General features: G+C 37.7%; 1 protein-coding gene across 14 annotated transcripts in view; it reads left to right on the top strand.

The window, feature by feature from the left end:
- PRDM2 (PR/SET domain 2) overlaps positions 1 to 19,260 on the top strand; it is a 124,486-nt gene that overhangs the window by 32,296 nt on the left and 72,930 nt on the right. For 6 of the 14 annotated variants that reach the window (XR_006286492.1, XR_006286493.1, XM_037881326.2 and 3 more), the window contains 4 exons: positions 2,307 to 2,349; positions 4,734 to 4,851; positions 8,438 to 8,541; positions 16,599 to 16,751. Coding sequence is in view for 12 of the 14 variants with exons in the window: in XM_037881326.2 (XP_037737254.1) it covers positions 2,307 to 2,349; positions 4,734 to 4,851; positions 8,438 to 8,541; positions 16,599 to 16,751 (418 nt within the window). In the remaining 2 variants the exon portion in view is untranslated. Of the gene's footprint in view, positions 1 to 2,306; positions 2,350 to 4,733; positions 4,852 to 8,437; positions 8,542 to 14,916; positions 14,964 to 16,598; positions 16,752 to 19,260 lie in introns of those variants that run through there. The other 8 variants (XM_043531909.1, XM_043531910.1, XM_037881331.2 and 5 more) reach the window with 3 other exon arrangements.

Here is a 19,260-nt window from a genome sequence, read left to right as displayed (position 1 = left end):
CCTTTTGTGAAGTGTCCTTAAAGAGACACCATCAACTTAAAAAAATCACCTTATTCTGAATTTTTTTAGTTACTACAGTAGAACCTCAGAGTTACAAACACCAGAGTTACAAACTGACCAATCAACCACACACCTCATTTGGAACAGGAAGTATGCAATCAGGCAGCAGCAGAGACGGGGGGGGGGGGAGCAAATACAGTACAGTACTGTGTTAAACGTAAGCTACTAAAAAAATAAAGGGAAAGCAGCATTTTTCTTCTGCATGGTAAAGTTTCAAAGCTGTATTAAGTCAATGTTCAGTTGTAAACTTTTGAAAGAACCACCATAATGTTTTGTTCCGAGTTAAACATTTCCGAGTTACGAACAACCTCCATTTCCGAGGTGTTCATAATTCTCGGGGTCTACTGTATTGATATGAGTAACACCAATGATTACAATAAATGAAAGAGAAACATTTTCCACTACTTTTCAATTTCCTCTGTGCACTTCACAGCACTTTCTTTTGTAGTCAGTTTCACTGTTTGTCGTGTATAAATGACTTCCTCCTGTGTGCGTTTGTTTTCCACACAACAGACGAGAAGAAAAACTTATAAAATTTAGAAATATGATTGCAAAAATTGACAGGGAGATTCAGGGTATGGTGTGGTACCTGAAACTACTTCTTTGTTTTTTTTTGTTTTAAATTGAATAGATTTCAATGTAATGTCCCTTAAAAAATCTGCATCTACCATAGTGGGGGTTTTTCTTATTTGGGGTTTCTGGATGCTACTGTAATACAAATAATAAATAAGCAGGCTAATAATCACTCTACTTGCATGTTGCATCTCTTTTCCTGTCTCTTTTCTTATGTCCTGTCTTTTTTTATTTTTAAGCTCTTTCGGACCAGAGGAACGTGTGGTGGGAAAGCACTTACCACATTGTGTGGCTATTACCACAATACAAATAGTAAATATTTATCCAGTAGATAGCATAGCCCAGCCAACTTGTGACACATTCTTCAACACAATATCATTACCATCTCTTGGTATCTTTTGACTCATTATATCCTAAACATAAGTCTCAGTTATGAAAAGCTATTTGTAAATCTGTAAACAAAAGTAAAATAGGATATATTTTCTTTAGCCATGTTTTTCATTTACACTGTCAATTTATGATGAAGATAGGTGAATTACAGGCCAGACATTTGAGGCAGATCCAGCAATCCTGTGTAAAACTACTCTCCTGTTGAGGAAAATTAGTTTTACTAACCTCAGCTGAAGCCAGCTTATTGTTACGGCCCTACCGAATTCATGGTCCATTTTGTTCAATTTCACAGTCATAGAATTTTAAAAATCATAAATTTCATGATTCAGCTATTTAAATCTGAAATTTCACAGTGTTGTCATTTGTAGCAGTTCTGATCCAAAAAGGAGTTTGGGTGGGGGTGGGTGGGGGTTCACAAGATTATTCTGTACCCTTACTTCTGCGCTGCTGCTGGCGATAGCGCTGCCTTCAGAGCTGGGCAGCTGGTGGCTGCTGGCCAGGAGCCCAGCTCTGAAGGCAGAACCAATGCCAGCAGCAGCACAAAAGTAAAGATGGTATGGTATTGCCCCCTTACTTCTGTGTTCCCCCCTGCAGAGCTGGGCCCTCAGTCAGCAGCTGCCACTCTGTGGCCACCCAGCTCTGAGGGCAGCAGCATAGAAGTAACGGTGGCATAGGATGGTATTGCCACTCTTACTTCTGTGCTGCTGCTGGCTGGGTGCTGCCTTCAGAGCTGGGCACCTGGCCAACAGCTGCTGCTCTCCAGCCACCCAGCTTTGAAGTACAGAAGTAAGGGTGGCAATACCGTGACACCCCCCGACCCCCACAAATAACCCGGCAACTCCCTTTTGGGTCAGGACCCGCAATTTGAGAAATGCTGGTCTCCCCCATGATATCTGTATAGTATAGGGTAAAAGCACTCAAAAGACCAGATTTCATGGGGGAGAGACCAGATTTCAAGGTCCGTGACACGTTTTTCATGGCTGTGAATTTGGTAGGGCCCTACTTATTGTGGATCGTAATTGAGTAGATGTGTTCCTAATTCCCCACAAACTTATTTCATCTGGATTCATTTTTCTCAAAAATCACCACAGTGCTAGGCTGTAAGAATCAAATTAACAGCAGACATAAGGGAGTAGATGATCAGCTGCTCTTCATTTCTTAAGCATAGATTTCATTTTTTTTTAAGGCAAACAAGATAGCTTAAGAAGTTTCAGCAGTGCTTTGAGAATAGTTAATGTAAATAAATGGTTAATTTAATGGTGACTGAATCTATTTTAATATAGAGTCCAAGTGGGCACAATACCACCAGTCCCGTGGCTTTCTCAGGTTTGTATTGTCTTTTGGGTACCTAACAGGTAAAATACGTTCTCCATCAGTGTGGCTTTATAATATACAACTGTTCTGGCTGTATTGCTGATACTAATTTGAATTAATGTACTTAGCACAGCAGCTGACCAGCTTTCATAGTTACCTTTGCTGACTTACAGGGTTGTGCTGTATCATTTGTACAGATGAAAACAGTGCCTTCCCTGAAGAGCTCACAGTCTAACATGACTCCTTTGTCAACTTTCTTCAAATATTCAAAGATCAAAATAAAAATATTGAACTACCAAGTAAAGTCGTATTAAACTTAAAACATGCTGCACCTGAAGAGTAAATCTCAACATGCACTTGCTTGCCTTACTCAATTAGCTTCTTTTGTCAAGGGTCAAATATTTAAAAAATGCACTTCGCTACTAAAACCCGATTTCTTTTTAAAACCTGTTCGGTGTCTGTTGTCATGTACTTGGTCAAGGAGGATAGGCCACTGGGTCAACAATTACCTACCATTTTATTCTCTGACTTGGGGCATGAATCTTTCTGTTTATATATGTCTTGGCTAACAGCTGTGACACTGGCTTCTCTTACAGTTTAACACTTTTGAAAAAAAATCCTAAAATTTAAAAAGCTTCATTTTCTTACTGCTAATTTTTAAATTTAGTTAAGTTCTGAATGCATCATTTGTAGCACTTCCTATAAATAAAGTTATGTATGCATTTTCTCTCTAAGCTCTTTCAGTGACTTAAAACTTTCTCAGAATATTACCTCTGGGATGATATTTGCTTGGGATTTTTTTTAAACTAGAGCAAAAGTTGTGCAGCCATTGTCCAGTTTGCAGAGTGTGGAAAAAACTACACTTTTTAAATTAAAAAATTGTTTAGCAGACTTAGAACAACTCTAGCACCTCAACAGGAAGTTGTTGAAATTTAAAATTTCATAATGATGATAGTCTACAGGCAGTAAAACTCTTCATATACCAATGTTTATATCGACTCTTTTTACAAATGTATTCATCATGCTCTGATCCTGCAGTTGATGGAGTGCAGGTGGACTCCTGTGCTTGTACAGAGTCCCATTAAAGGCAGTTGCAGGATTGGGGCTTTTATACACCACTTTTAAGTGTCCACAACTTTAAAAAGTGGGGGGAATTAAGAGCTGTGTCTAGCCATAGCAAACGTGACTTTGCCTGCTTATGCCTACACATTGCAACATGCAGGATATGCAAAGTTACCTACAGTTCTGAGATCTCTTCATAACAGTTTGACTGAGCCACTGTGAATTGAGAAGGGAATGTTATACTGAACTGAAAGTTCTTAAGAATGCTGAAAACTAAACTTTTTGGAAAACGTTTTAAGGAGGAAGGATGGTCTTGTGGCTAAAACAGTGGACTGTGACTTAGGAGGTATGGGTTCAGTCCCAGTTCTGCTCTAGACTTCAGTTGTTACCTTCTTATATTGCTTTCCTTCAGAGGAAAAGAGGTACTCAGAGGGGCTGTATAAATAGCTGGACTCAGGAATCTTGACCAAATATTCAAACTTGTGTGCACCTGTGCCTAAGTATGGATTTCAAATCCTAATTTGAACATTTTGTTTCTAATGTGTGGAATGCTTGTGTAATGTTCTTGTTTAAGATTGATTTATAATTCTGCTCAGTAGACCAGTTTTACCTGATTAATATATAAATTTGCACAGTTCTCAAAACATTAGCTGAACTAGAATGAAAAACGAGTTGATTTAGATAAATTGAATAATGGAAGAAATATAAAATACATTTTTTCAAAGGCATAGAAAGAGCGCAACCCTTTGTTTTTGTTCCACTTTCTGCCTTTAATATGACTAATATAGCTGCTATTAATAGCGATCAGGTAACCCACACCAACATTGACACGTATACCAAGTTCAGGCACATATGAGATTAAATATTTCTGAGATGGAAATTCTGAATTTTAAATAGAACACAAGGCTGAAGTAAGTGGCAAATGGCCTGTGGGATATAAACAAACCTAAATTACATTTGCTTGCTAAGTAGTGATCATAGACAAAATACATGCATCGACTTGTCAGTATCAAACATGAGCATAGAATGGCTGGAACAAAGCAGGAAGATTCTCAAAGGAACAACTGGGTACATTTCTCACTAGGAGATTTTTTTTAACATGATTTTAGAACTCTCTACAAAAGTATAAACAAGTGTGATGGGCGTACCAAAGAACCTGCAATGCCTTCATGTGGAAGACATTTGCAATATTGAATCTCTGATTGAAATCCCAAATTAAAATTTCACTTTCATTTTGTCACCAGTTTTTCTAGCTTGTATGGGTTGATCATCTGTTGTGCTAAAATGTTTTTCTTTCATCATGGTCATGGCGCTTCTGTTTTTATGACTTGTAGAACACAACTGAATCTGCAGGAGCAGCTGAGACCTTGGCTGATGTACCTGAACATGTGCTTAAAGGACTTCCTGAGGAAGTGAGGCTTTTCCCATCTGCTGTTGACAAGACACGGCTTGGTAAGTGCTGTAACTGTGAAGAGATAACGGAGAAGTTAGAGGACAAAAATATCACATTCTGGCAGCTATGGAAAGTGAAGCATTAAAGTAACAAATGGTGCAGTCAGCGTGAGTTTCCCCATTCCTCAAAAGAAAAACAAACTGGAAGGAAACTAAAATGGGGTGGGAAGTTAAAATAAAACAAAGCTTGAATTATGAAAATGCTTGTTAAAGACAAAGATTGCAATTGTGTAGCAATGAGATTTTGAGTTTGTAGTGGAAAAAAGCCTTTTTTTATGATTGCTTGTTCTCCTGCATCATGCATTTTTATCAGATCAGAAGTGACATTTAATAGGTATCTAGTGTTCCACCAGTTAAACTTGCACTGGAAAATTCTTCATAATCTAGAGTTATGATTTTCCTCTCTGTTGCTTGTGAGTCCTTCTCCACAGTCTCCCTATTGGACACTTTCTACTTGTACCACTGGTTTTTACATAGGAACTCAGATAAGTTTTTCACTTTTATTGTAAGAACTTGGTTCCCAGGTGGAGAATAAAGGCAAACTTCTGTTGAGCTTATGATGAATGATCCAAAGTGACCTGGCTAGCAAGGTCTCAGTGAGAATGATCTGTCACTGCACTTCTTCCATGCTTGTCTGCACTGAATTGAACATCAGAATACGAATTGGAGTTAAATTTGAGCTTTTTGCTTCTTAGCTTTATTAAGAAATACTGTTACATCACTAGGCTGAATCTCCTTCACTCACTGCTCGTTTACCTGCTCCACAGCTTAATTTTTTGCTGGTAGTTCTGTGCAGTCATCTTGAGGTTTCCATCCAAATCCCTTTCTTGCTCTTTGATGATCACAATCACAGCTCTTTGACTTCAGCCTGCAAGGAGGGATTCACTGCAGACCTGGAAAATACCACACAAGACTGGCTTCCTTGCCACAGATATTTTCCATGATGTGGCATAAAACATGCAGTCTCCTTGGATATTCAGCAGCTGGTAGAGTACAATGGAGAAGTGTTTTGAGAGAGGGCAAATTTGATAGCAGAAATACTTCACCATGCAGTTGCACTAATGCCTTTCAAAGAGGTAAAGTTTCCATTATTAGCTTTGATGGAGCTTGTTCTATAGGGTAGGGAATTTGTGCAGAAAGCTAGCAGCTTGAGATAGAATTTGAAATATAATTGGAAATGAAAGACTTCAATACCAATTAGATTGTAAGCTGTTTGGATCAGAGACAGTGCTTTCTAATAGGACCCTGCTCCTAATAGAGGCTACGAAGTACAGCAGTACAAATAATAAATAATGCTTTGGACTGATTAAGTGACCTGTTGATCTTTAAAGTACAAGAGGACTTTTAAGATAACCTGCTAATGGAAAAATATTAGAATCCATTTTGAAGACTCTTGCTTTTCCAATCTGAGACAAGGAAATACATTGCTGAAAATATAAACAAGGTCTAATTAGAAATGTCACGCCTTGAGTTGTGTTAGATATAGGGGGAAAAAACATAGAAACTTTCATTGGTTATGAAGGTTATATAAATGTTCACTGAAAATGAAAAGTTTGATAAAAGTATTTTTAAAGCAAGTATTAAATTGTCAATGAAATCAAAATGTTTTATCTTTGTAGACCAACAGGTATGTACCTACCAGAGGTTAATTGTCTGTGCATGGAGCTTGTCTTTTAATTCTAGTGAAGGATGGATTGTTTTAAGAATTAAAGTTGCTTGAAACACATAAGTTTTGTGTGTCCATATATAATTAATTTTCTTATTATAAAACATGAACCCTTTACTTATAATTTGATAGCTTTTCAGAGTAAGATGTTTTGAAAAGATCAAAGTTCTGTTAAGGTTTGTGGATAATAAGTTAAGGGCCGAACATGTAGATTTTGAACAAATCTTAATTAAATTTTCTCTTTAGATATACTATTAAATACCACCTAAGAACTTCTGTATGCATTTCATTTGCCTTTCTTCCATTATTGTATGTAAAGCAGGTGAAAATGCATTTTTCCTAGAACTGTCCTCCAATAACTTCATAAGTTGTTCTTTAACAAGTTAAACAACCCTACATAGTAGCTGACATATGGGTCTTTACTAACTATATTAAAAAAAAAAAGACCCCAAGATAATATAGTAAGGCAGCAGTTCTCAACCAGGGGTTCAGGGCCCTCTAGGAGGCCTTGAGCAGGTTTCAGGGGGGCCTCCAAGCAGGGCCAGCATTAAACTCGCTGGGGCCCAGGGCAGAAAGCCGAAGCCCCAGTCCCTGAGCCCTGCCACCCAGGGCTGAAGCTGAAGCCTGAGCAATGTAGCTTCGTGGGGGGCCCTGTGGCACGGGGCCCCAGGTAATTGCCCTGCTTGCTATCCCCTAATGCCAGAACTGGCTTTTATATGCAGAAAACCAGTTATTGTGACACAGGTGGGCCATGGAGGTTTTAAAACATGTTGGGGGTGTGTGTGTGGGGGCGGGGGTGGGAGCACTCGGAAAGAAAAAGTTTGAGAACCTCTGTAGTAAGGTATTGTGAATATGATCAGATAAACAGGAGGGATTGGAGAGATCACCTTTACCTTACTGTGTAAAGACTGGGATAATGGATACAAGATAAAACGGGAAAATGCCTGAGTTCAGTATATGGTACTAAATAGAGAGTTATCTTCCTTTCCCTTTTGTCAGTTGTACATTAAAAAACTGGGATAAATTACTGTAGTGTAATTCCAAAGGTCACTCCACTGATGTCAGTGTAGTTGCTTTAGATTTTCACTGGTATAATTGTATGCAGAATTTGACTTTATATCTGTAACAAAGATAGCATTTGGTTTTTATTCTGAACTGGTCTGAGACAATGGAGGTTGTTGCAAGGGTGTGTGGGCTGTCTGTATATCATCAGCTGAATAGTGTGCTTAACTGAAACAGTGCAGAAAATGGTTTGACAAACTGTGTAGCTTTATAGAAACTTACCATAAAATCCTGCATACAGCAGTATGGGGATTCAGTGCTTTTACCTGGTGACGTGATACGAAGGATTCAGAACAAAATTTTTTAGATAAGTACTATTTTTCATCGTTCTGAAATAAATTCTGCAATTCTACCTACGTTACAAATTCTGTTGCTTTAATGAGATAGAGATGATATCATGCTGGGAGGGTGGGGTCCAGAATATCGCCTCTTTTGCTTCATTTCCTTCATAAGACCACCTCTTGTCCTCTTCACCATCCCAACAGTTGATCAGTTAGGACATTCCAGCTAGTAGTCTCCAGATTTGAACTCTGGTCAGGTAGAGATGCTGTTCTCATTTGTAAGTAAGGAAACTGGTCTGTAATTTGCTTGCCATTTCTTTGGTTCAGCAAATATGTAGTTTATTCATCTGTAAGGTCTATAAATTTACTCAAGTCTGTCATGGGTAAGTTTCTTTTCTGGGCTCATAGTTGGCTTTGTAAGTTGACTTTGAGTAAATTTTTATTTCTTTTGGTATTGCAAATGCTCCCTGAAGATATTTGGCATGTATTTTGATAATTTATGAAATTTGAAATGTTTAAGAAAGCTATTTGTCAGAAATAAAGTAGACTAATTACAGTTACTGATTTAACTCTCCAGGTGTCTGGGCAACAAAGTCAATTTTAAAAGGCAAAAAATTCGGACCATTTGTTGGTGACAAGAAAAAAAGATCCCAAGTTAAGAGCAATGTATACATGTGGGAGGTAAGAAACAGCTGGTAAAGGAAGTAGCCAGCTATAGTTAAGTGATTGATTATTTTCTATTTGATATTTAATTTTTTCCCAGACGTTATAGATATTGATCATTGTGTATGATTATTTAAATCAGAACTATTTCCTTTTCAGAAAATATAGTTAGTTGAAACTACAGATCAGACTGTGCAATTGTTTTGAATTACACAGCTAAAACCCTGCCATTGTCATTGATAAAATATTAAGTAGCTGTTTTGTAAAGCAATATGAAGTATGTTAAACACTGCTACTTGGCCCCAACTTCCTGCAAAAATGGTTTGTTGCTGATCAGGCTTGGCTTCAGATGGCTTGATCCTGCAAGGTACTGCACTTCTTCATGAGAGTTGAGTACCCTCAACTCTCACTGAAGTCAGTGGAAGTGAAAGGAGCTTCGCATCTCTCAGGAGGGGTTTGGCACCTCACATGATTTCTCTCGTACAGCATAAAACATTTACTTGCAATTTTCAGGAAAACTCAACTACTGAAGTACCATCTGTGCAGCTCCATTTTGACGTTTGTCAAAGCAGTATGATCAGACTTGTTTTGAAATGATATAAATGCGTAAAAAGGAGGAAGCATTTGTCACTGTAAATAAAATAGCATAACTACAAAATCCTATTATAATTTTAGATAAATTAGTATTTTTAAAATGTATATTTGACATTTAACACTTTTCTCCAAGTAGATGCAGCATATGCAGCTTAAATGGGATAAAGCCGTGTTACATTATTTTTTTGCTGCTCCATTTATTCTAATATTTCTAATATCTGTAAATTTGAAATCTGTTTTAGAACTGCAGAACGGCTTTTTTGTCAAAAACAAATAGCGAAATCCAGCATAGTCTCGCAGCCTGAAGGAAGAATATCACAAAATACTCCAGTCTTGTAAAAATCAGAATACCTTGATTCAATATGTTTAAACTGTATATCTGTTCCTTTGATAATAAATTATACTGGTGCACAAATGCTGTGTTATGGAAGAATACCTATGGATAAAAACATCATAGAATGCTTTACAGACCATTAGTCTGAGTAGCAATTTACACTATAAGAATAGACATACTGGGTCAGACCAATGGTCCATCTAGCCCAGTATCCCGTCTTTTAACAGTGGCTAATGCCAGATATTTCAGAGGGAATGAACTGAACAGGGAAATTGAGTGATCCATCCCTTGTTGTGCAATCCTACCTTGGCAGTCAGAGGCTAAGGGACATCAAGAGTATGGGGTTGTGTCCCTAACCATCTTGGCTAACAGCCATTGATGTACCTATCCTCCGTGAACTTATCTAAGGATTTCATTTTTGATTCCTGTTAGTTTGGACCTTCACAACATCCCCTGGTAATGAGAAATAATGTTTATCATTGTACAAAAAGGAATTAATTTGAACACTATGTAACTTAAAGCACAGACCTCAGACGTGTGTGGCTGTCTTCGTGTAATGTATCACATAGTACTTTCAGAAGAACTCAGATATTTGTACAACAGGATGTAGAGGAATTTAAAGAATTCCAAATAATTTTAAATCATCTTTCATTTGAAGATAATGTAGAATATTTAGAGTGCACGTTTCTGTGCTCGTTTGTTTCACCATTTTGGGTAAATGTGACTAAAAGCTATCTGCACTTCAAATCCCTCCGTCTTCATGAAGGTGATAATTTAGGGACTTGTAATAGATCTATTAATAGATAGTAGGAAGTAATAAGATCATTGAAAGGTGTGGATGGGTCCATGGGAGGCATTAAAAGTATATTTTTGGAGAAAAGCTATCTTGAAATTTTAGACTAGTGGGCAAACTGGAAAGTAGGAACAGCAATTTTAAAGTACAATATGCAGCTGTAATCTCTCAATGGTAACGCTGAGAATTTATTAAACAATGAACAATAGAAATCCATGCTAAAAGTAAACCTAGGCTCTGGAAAGAGATTTTTCTGTTTAGTAGTGTTTTTAAATTAGAAGGCTAATTTGGTGATTGTACAAAGGATTAAAATACAATATGGAAATCTGTAATCTTCCCCAGAGTCTCAAGGTAAGAGGTAGATCTACAACATGAATACCTTCTGTAGGAAACTTAGTGGTGGGAAATTACCAGATAGGCACTGTAGCTCCATTAAAAGCCATTCTGTTTGCTATAACAGTCTTACATGCTAAAATTATTTTAGGGGACACTTTGGTTTGTTCGTTTTTCAAGTAGTTCATAACTATTCAAGTCTGAGTTTCATTTTGGCAAGAAGACAGAGTTAAGACTGCTCTAGAGGGAAAGGGTAAGAAACAGTTCATTATACTGCCCTAAAGAGTTTATAAACTGGTTAGACTGTGCAACGCGTGGGTGTTACAAACAAACTGGAAGAGTTGGGGGGAGGCTGGGTAACAGTGATAGTAACACATTATTTAATAGACATGCTATGTGCACATTTTACAGATTTCAAGAAACAGATTTTAATGATATCTGTTGGCCACCTGCCAACAGTAATCCCTGTTGGCCACCTGCCTAATAAAATAAAACAAACTATGAAGCACTGTGTACACACATGCATACACACACACATCAAGCTAGTTGTTGAACCCTGGCACAGAAATGGACCTAGAATGGTAAATTCCCATAAAAGCAAACTAACAGCCAGTAAAATAAGAATCAAAATAATTCAAGTAGAATGCCTGATAAGCCATCAAGTGCCTCTAGACATTACAAGAGGATACTACAATGCAGTGTATCTCAGGCTTAGATCTAGTACAAGTACAGTTAACAAGATGAAATCAGTCAGGTAAATTATTTACCTCAGCTGCACGTTTTTTTTCTCTGTAGTGCATAGTGAAAGTTCATACAGCAAAAACCTCTTACACCAAGTAAATTACCAATTCTGTTTGACAATTATATCTTGTATTAATTTGATGTTTCTGAACCACTTGTTGTAAAGTGATCTGCTTTGCAATGCAGGTAATAAAAGGGTTGAGGGTCAGTTACAGCTTGCTTTAGTACTGGTTTAGCAGTTGAAAAATGTAGGCTGAAAAGAGATTTGTAATCTGCAGCAGTTCACCCCCATACTCATATTTACCAACTCTCTTACATCTGAAAACCATTCTAGCATCTTAACTCGAACAAGATACATTGTGAAAGAGGGTGCTGCTCAGTAGTGGATCTTTAAGAAAGAAACTAAAGTAATCTGGAGAAAGGGTGAGACCCTTGAAGTCAGTATCTCCACCTAGTTAATAATTAGCAAACTTCAGGCGAAGTGGGCATTTCTGAATCAGCTCTGTATGGTATAGCTCTGTGTCTGTATGGTCAGCCTGGTTGAAGAAAGATTGTACATGTTTTCCTTTCTTGGAGGAGAAGGCAGCTAAAAGGAGTGTGGTGGCATTACTAGAAAACCCATGGAAGAACGGCTATCTGCTGATGAGCCCAGAATTTGAGGCATGTTGTGCCAAGCCATCTAGATCCTGTCCAGCAGGAATTATGTTTAGTCACAGCATCCTAGAGAGTTGCCAACACTGTTTCCTTGCCCACTGTGGACAAGACTTAAAAGAAAGTCAGCACAGTGAAGACTGGTTGAAATAATAAGTAATCTAGTTAGTTTGGCCATGCATTCCGTATCTGCTAGGTCTTCCATTCTGGGATTGCACTCCCTAACAATGTTACATTGTGCTGCTCTTTCATTTTAACTACACAGACTGTTTTTATAGTCCTGATCTGTGGAAGAGTTTACTTTCACAGATGTAAGGATTTGGTGCACTTACAAGCACACTCGTAGAAATCAGCTGATGAAATCTGAACACTTAACAAGGACAATGTTCACTCTTTTTCTGTCTGTGGTATAATGAGAAGACTAACAAATGTGTAGAAATTTGTGGCAGATTCTGCTGGGACTTTACCCTCAGTCAACAAGTTTGTTCTAAACCAGCATGGTGTGGGCACCACAGAACTAATAAACTTTAGTAAATGGTCCCTGTTTTAATGAACTTTAGAGGTATACTTTCAAATGAAGATATGTAAAATATTGGGGAGGAACAAAAATGTATACTTCAAGTGTTTCTAAACTAAACCTCAGAAATAATTCAAATGATGCAACATCATGCAGCAAAATGGAAGACTCAGGATGAAGTCTGGCTTTGGGTTTATCACTCAAGGCTTTGCAAAGATAGTAGTTGACACTTCAGCGTCAGCCAAAAGTCTGTTCACTGTGTAGCTTCCCCCTAGCCAAAGTATATTTGAAGCTGAAGAAAAGATGCCATATTGAAAATTTTAGAAATGTAGAAAGAGGATTGGCTCATTACCCAATTTTTTTTTTTTTTTACCCCATCCACATCTTCCGCCACTTCCACTGTCTGTCTGTTTCGCTGACCTTTTATGTCTTTTACACGCTATATAGCCTTTGGAGCCAAGTCTGTCGCTTATTTATATACTTGTGCAGTGCTCAGCCTAACGGTGCCCTGATGTGGCAGAGACCTGTAGGTGCTGCTGCAGTATACATAACTACCAGATAACACCTCATCATTCTTGCTAAATATATGGACAAACAAGTAGTTCTTACAATTCAGTTTACACTAAAACAATGCCATTTTAAAAAAAGCAGGTTTCAGTGAGCAGGTCTATGCTGTAGATAGGGCCCAGGTCATTTGTTTTATTTAGATGAAGACTAGACATTCCCTGGCTTTAACAAAAGGAAAACATTTTAACAAAGTTATGCCCCATTTCCAGGGGCGGCACAACTTTCGCCTCTGAAAAGGGGTTATTTTAAAATGCTCTTTGAATAGCAGAGTGGCATGGGCCTTGTATAGCACAGATGCAGGCACTTTTGCCATTGTCATCTGACCCTATGCCTGGTAGACAATAGCACTTGCACTGTTGCTAGTATTGGGGGGACTGTGCTGTGCTAAACGGTGCAAAATGCCAGGGCCTAAGAGAGCTTGGGGGTGGAGAAAAGACGTGTTACAATTCCTAAATAAAATGGAGAGGAGTAGAAGCAAATACTAAATTTAAACAAACTTCCAGAATCTGTCTGTACTTTTCCTTTCTTTTTCTATTCGTAGCAGGTGTGTGTAAATCTTTCCCCCGAAATTTCTATGTGAGCAGCCCCGTACTCGTACTCTACAATCCACTATATGTATCGAGGTAGGAAAAACAATTTTAAATAAAAAAAGATCTCTCCAGCTGCAAAAAGTGATTATTGCTGTGGTTTGGAAAGAATGTATGACAACTCATGATACCCTTATAGACATCTATCTTTGATTCAAATAGTAAATGTGGTAGGCATATATCTTGTCTTAAAAGCAAAGAGGATTTATATGTTGGCTGAAAACAGATCACTTGTCAGTGAACTGATTTTATTGCAAGCTGTCTTGATTAGTTAAAGATAATTAAATGGAGTTACAACCCACTTGAAAACAATTTATACAGGATCTTGGAATATCAAACATTTCAAACCTGTAGCTGGATAAATTTTATAAAAACACTAAAGATCGCCTTCACACGGTAAAATGGTACTTTATCCACAAACAGATAAAAAGTAAATTATTTTAACTTCCAACTTTTCTGATGTTTACTTTTTTCAATCCATCAAATGGGGACAATAAAAGTTAATGCATAATCTAACGTTTAGTATACTTATTTAATCATTTAAAGAATTATTCCTTGAAGACTTGCCAAATTGATATAGTTAAATCATTTTGTTAATTAACTTTAAATTTCTTAAAACAGTGTACCTTTAATTACTAATGTAGGTTTAATTTAAAACATTATGAACAGTACAATTTTATTCAATTTATTTTAATTGCAAGTATTAGGATTTGTCTACACATGAAAGTAAATCCGGAATAAGGTGGAATGAGAATTTAAAGTAGATTAACATTTTCTGGTGAATGCCGTGTTCGTTTTAAGAACACTTTCACAGCAGATTTGACAAAACGCAAAGAAGGCACCAATATGAGATTTCTAAAAATTGCTACAGCACTCAACCCAAGGTTTAAGAATCTGAAGTGCTGTGCAAAATTTGAGAGGGACGAGGTGTGAAGCACGCTTTCAGAAGTCTTAAAAGAGCAACACTCTGATACAGAAACTACAGAACCTGAACCACCAAAAAAGAAAATCAACCTTCTGCCTCTTGCATCTGACTCAGATGATGAAAATGAATATGCATCGGTCCGCTCTGCTTTGGATTGTTATTGAGCAGCACCCGTCATCAGCATGAACACATGTCCTCTGGAATGGTGGTTGAAGCATGAAGAGACACATGAATCTTTAGCACATCTGGCACGTAAATATCTTGTGACACCGACTACAACAGTGCCATGCGAACGTCTGTTCTCGCTTTCAGGTGACATTGTAAACAAGAAGCAGGCAGCATTATCTCATACAAATTGTAACCAAACTTGTTTCTCTGAGCAATTGGCTGAACAAGAGGTAGGACTGAGTGGACTTTAATCTCTAAAGATTTACATTGTTTTATTTTTGAATGCAGTTATTTTTTGTATATAGTTCTACATTTGTAAGTTCTATTTTCATGATAAAGAGATTGCACTACAGTACTTGTAATGGGGGGATTGAAAAATACTATTTTGTATTTTACAGTGCAAATATTTGTAATCAAAATATAAAGTGAGCACTGTATATTTTGTATTCTGTGTTGTAATTGAAATCAATGTATTTGAAAATGCAGAAAACATCCAAAAATATCTTTTTAAAAGGTATTCTATTATTAACAGTGCGATTAATTTTTTTAATCATTTGACAGCCCTAATATTAATGCAACATAGATACATTCAACACTGAAGTATTTCACCAGCGGAATCTCAGAACTGTTTATAGGAAGAAAAGATGAGCACATTAGGTCAAATTGTAATGTACAATTCATTGCCAAAATAATAATGCACACAGTGATTACATAACCCTTTTGTGACTTTGTCAAATTAATTTTGATCTCTTAATTTCACAGTGAGAAATAGTTTTCTCTTCGTAGGGCAAGAGGTTCTTTTTACTTACACGCGTGCGCGCGCACACACACTCTCATTCACTCTTTACCTACTTGTTGTTCTCTTGTCTACTCCACTTCTAGAGAAAGAGGGAAATCTAACAGACTACTTCAAACATTGATAATATAAAAGAACCAGTTACTGTATTAGCATGTAAGGATATACATAGACCTTAATCAGAAATCCCAGTGCCAAGCATGAGGGATGCATCTGCAAAGTACTGAAACAACATTATCTGGATTAATATTGGGCTGGGAGGACACAATCAGTAATTTGAATTTTAAAGGTTCATTTGGTTGTGTTCTGACTGCCAGCACTGGCCGAGGTGGGGCTATTTCAGAGTTCACAGTTATGTAATATGCTAAAAAGTCATATTTCCCAGTTTGACTTCCCATACTTTTGCATCCACAGAACTGCAGGTACCTTATATAGCACATATTCTAGCAACTCACTGTAGGCACAGTCACAGAGTGTTAAGTGCTATAATATACGTCTCCAGTTATTTGCAAGCGCAAAATCAGAGGAAAATATGCCAACTCAATCAAGTTACTAGTTCTTTGTCTGCAGTGCACCAAGCACTGTAACTGAGGTAAACAGTATGCTCTGCATTTGAGAGGACTTACAAGTTTATAATGCTTTCTGACCTTTCCTAAGCCAATAGCTTCAAATAACTTGAAAGTGAATTCCTGGACCCACTGAAATCAATGAGATTTTTACCATTAATTTTAGTGGGGCCAGAATTTCATCCCTTGTGTTTTAGGATTAATATGCCATTAATATTTAAGAGCCATTTATCATAAACATCTCCCCACCCCTCAAAAATCAGTCAAATTCTATACAGGCTGAGGGAAAATGCATGTACATTTCTATTTTCCATGCTCCCAGGGGCGAGGGGTGTTATTGGCAAATTTCAGTAAAATATTTAGTTTGTACCATTCTCATAAATATTTTCATCAAGAAATGCCTTTCTGTCATAAATTATTGAAATTATTCCTGTGTATTTAAGCATCTATATTTAAGGCTAATTCAGTTGCCCATGAGTAACTCATTCTTTTTTATTTCTAAGGTATATTACCCAAACTTGGGATGGATGTGTGTTGATGCGACAGATCCAAGGAAAGGAAATTGGCTGCGATATGTGAACTGGGCTCTTTCAGGAAAGGAGCAAAATCTGTTCCCTTTGGAGATCAACAGGACCATTTACTACAAAACCTTAAAGGTAGCACTGTCCATTTGTGAAGTGTCGATGACTTTTTGGTATCCATTTCTTCCTTTTCCTTCAAGAACCTGTTTTATTTTTGTACTTTCTGTGATGGATTTGGGCCCTTTGGGGTGTCACCTGATGTGCTGGGGTGCCACTGAGTCAGCCTGTTCTGCCAGCCTGGGTGCCCTTTACCTGGCTTTGCTGGGGTAGGCTCTCAAGCCTCTTCCAACCAAGCACACAGAGACAGAGATCAGCTCTGGAAAGATTCAGCCTTAGGGCTTGTTCCAACACTCTGGTGCCCACCCCTTTTAAGAGGTACAAACCCAAAGGCTTTATGAAATCCACTCCCTTCCTCAATGTGGAGGGAGATATGCACAACTTCTTGCCGCCCTGCCCCGCCCCCTGCCATCTCCCCTGTTAGGAATTACAAAAATTGGGTTATATTATAAACAAGAAATAAGTTTATTAACTACAAAAGGGTGAATTTCAGTGAATACAAGAGATAACAAACAGAACAAAGCAGATTATTGAGCAAATAAACCAAAATACGCAAGCTAGGCTCAATATACTTAAGAAACAGGTTAAAAAACGTAAGTTCTCACCCTAAATGTTGTTTTAGGCAGGTTGCGAAGTTTCTGTGGTTCAGAGTTCCAATTACATTCCTTTTCAGACTGGACCCTTGTCTCAGTCTGGACTGGACCCTTGTCTCAGTCTGGACTGGACCCTTGCCTTCCTTTGAGGTAGCTGCAGCAGTCTTTCTTCTTGGGCAGACAGGCCATGGAGAGGAGTCGTCCCGTTTGCCTTCCTCCCACTCTTAAATAGGATTTACGTAAGGCAGAAATCCTTTGTTTCCCAAACTTGTGCCCCACCCCCCTCCAGTGGAAAGTTACAAGAAGTCCCAAGTAATGTTTAGTATCAGGTGACCAGACCACCTGACTCTGTAGTATCACAGCATCCATGAGTCATTGGTAGTATGGAGCAGTCCACAGGAAGGCCAAGCCTTTTCACAGTCCATTGTCCTTGCTGATGAGCCATCAACCCTGTCTGGCTTTTCCATTGTTGTACCTGAAGTGTTATCAGTGGACATCACCCAAAGTAGTATAGTTGAAATACAGATACATAGTCAATATTCCTTACTTCAGATACAGAAATAATACAGGCATACAAATTGGATAATTGCATTCAGTAAATCATAACCTTTTCAATGATCTCACATGAGCCATCTTGCATAAAGTACATCTGTTACGTCATATTCATATCATATGCATATTTTCATAAAGAATATGGAATGAAACGTCACACTTCCGATCTTAGAAACCAAATTCTTGAACAGTGAGAAAATGTACTTGAAATGTCAGTTCTAGCAGTCCAAGGTGTCTTTTCTCTGTGAATAAAATTGCAAGCCACTATTACAAACTGAGATATGTATGAACACTCTATTTTGTATTTGGGCTTGTTAATGGTTTGATACAGCACAACTGTCAATACTGAACTATAGCAAGTGACTACTGGTGATCAGCATTTCTCAATTCCTAGGCATGCTCAAGGCACACAAATCATTACTCGGCACAACGTGCCTGCTTGAGATGGATCCTTTCAGACAATAACAAGAAATCCATAGTTCCTATTGGTCTTTTAATCTTTTAATAAAAGATGTAGGCAGGGTCTGTATTTTACTCCTCTCCATTTTTTCATTTCATAATGCATGACTGTTGACAACTCTCATATCCCCAACTTAAAAAAAAAAAGGCAGAGCCCTGATGGTTTACATATATTTTAAAGAAGTTGAAAATACTGTAACCACAGTTTCATGAGATACACTTTGTTTCTCTGATTAAGGGAAGGATTAATCTACTAGCCATGAGCGTTGATAGCATTGTTCCAAATAAAGGCAATATAGCTTCATGTTCACCTAATCTTGTCATCACTGTTCTCGTTTATCTAATATCTCACTTTAATATATGAAGTGTCCTTTGTCTATGGACTATATTCTGTTCATTCATGAGAATTGATTCAATGCTAGTGAGTCTTACTCTGCCAGTAGTCATCCCAACTTGTCCACATAGTCAGTAAGCAGCATTTCCCAAGCAAGGTGTCACAAACAACATAGATTGTACCGGCTATCAGTGTGGAAAACTGTCTGGGATCTGTGCTATCATACATGATCTGTGTGCTGTGATCAGTTTGAAAGCCTGATTGGAAGATCCACGAGAAAAATTGTAGCTGCTCTTGCATTTTCCTAGCTCCAAACTTGTCAGTCAACCTTGCCAAATATAGAAGGATTTTGCAAAAGAAATCAGCATCTTAACCTGTGATGATGAGAATAATTAACCATTGGAACAATTTACCAAGGGTCCTGGTGGATTCTCCATCTCTGATAATTTTAAAATCAAGACTGGATTTTTTTCTAAAAGTTATCCTCCAGGAATTATTTTTGGGAAGTTCTGTGGCCTGTTGTTACATGGAGGTCAGATTAGATTATCACAATGGTCTTTTCTGGTCTTGGAATCTATGAATCTATCCA

This window comes from Chelonia mydas, chromosome 18, assembly GCF_015237465.2.
Source record: "Chelonia mydas isolate rCheMyd1 chromosome 18, rCheMyd1.pri.v2, whole genome shotgun sequence".
NCBI lineage: Eukaryota > Metazoa > Chordata > Testudines > Cheloniidae > Chelonia > Chelonia mydas.
Note: the sequence above shows the minus strand (reverse complement) of the source record. Positions and strands in the feature narration are given on the sequence as shown.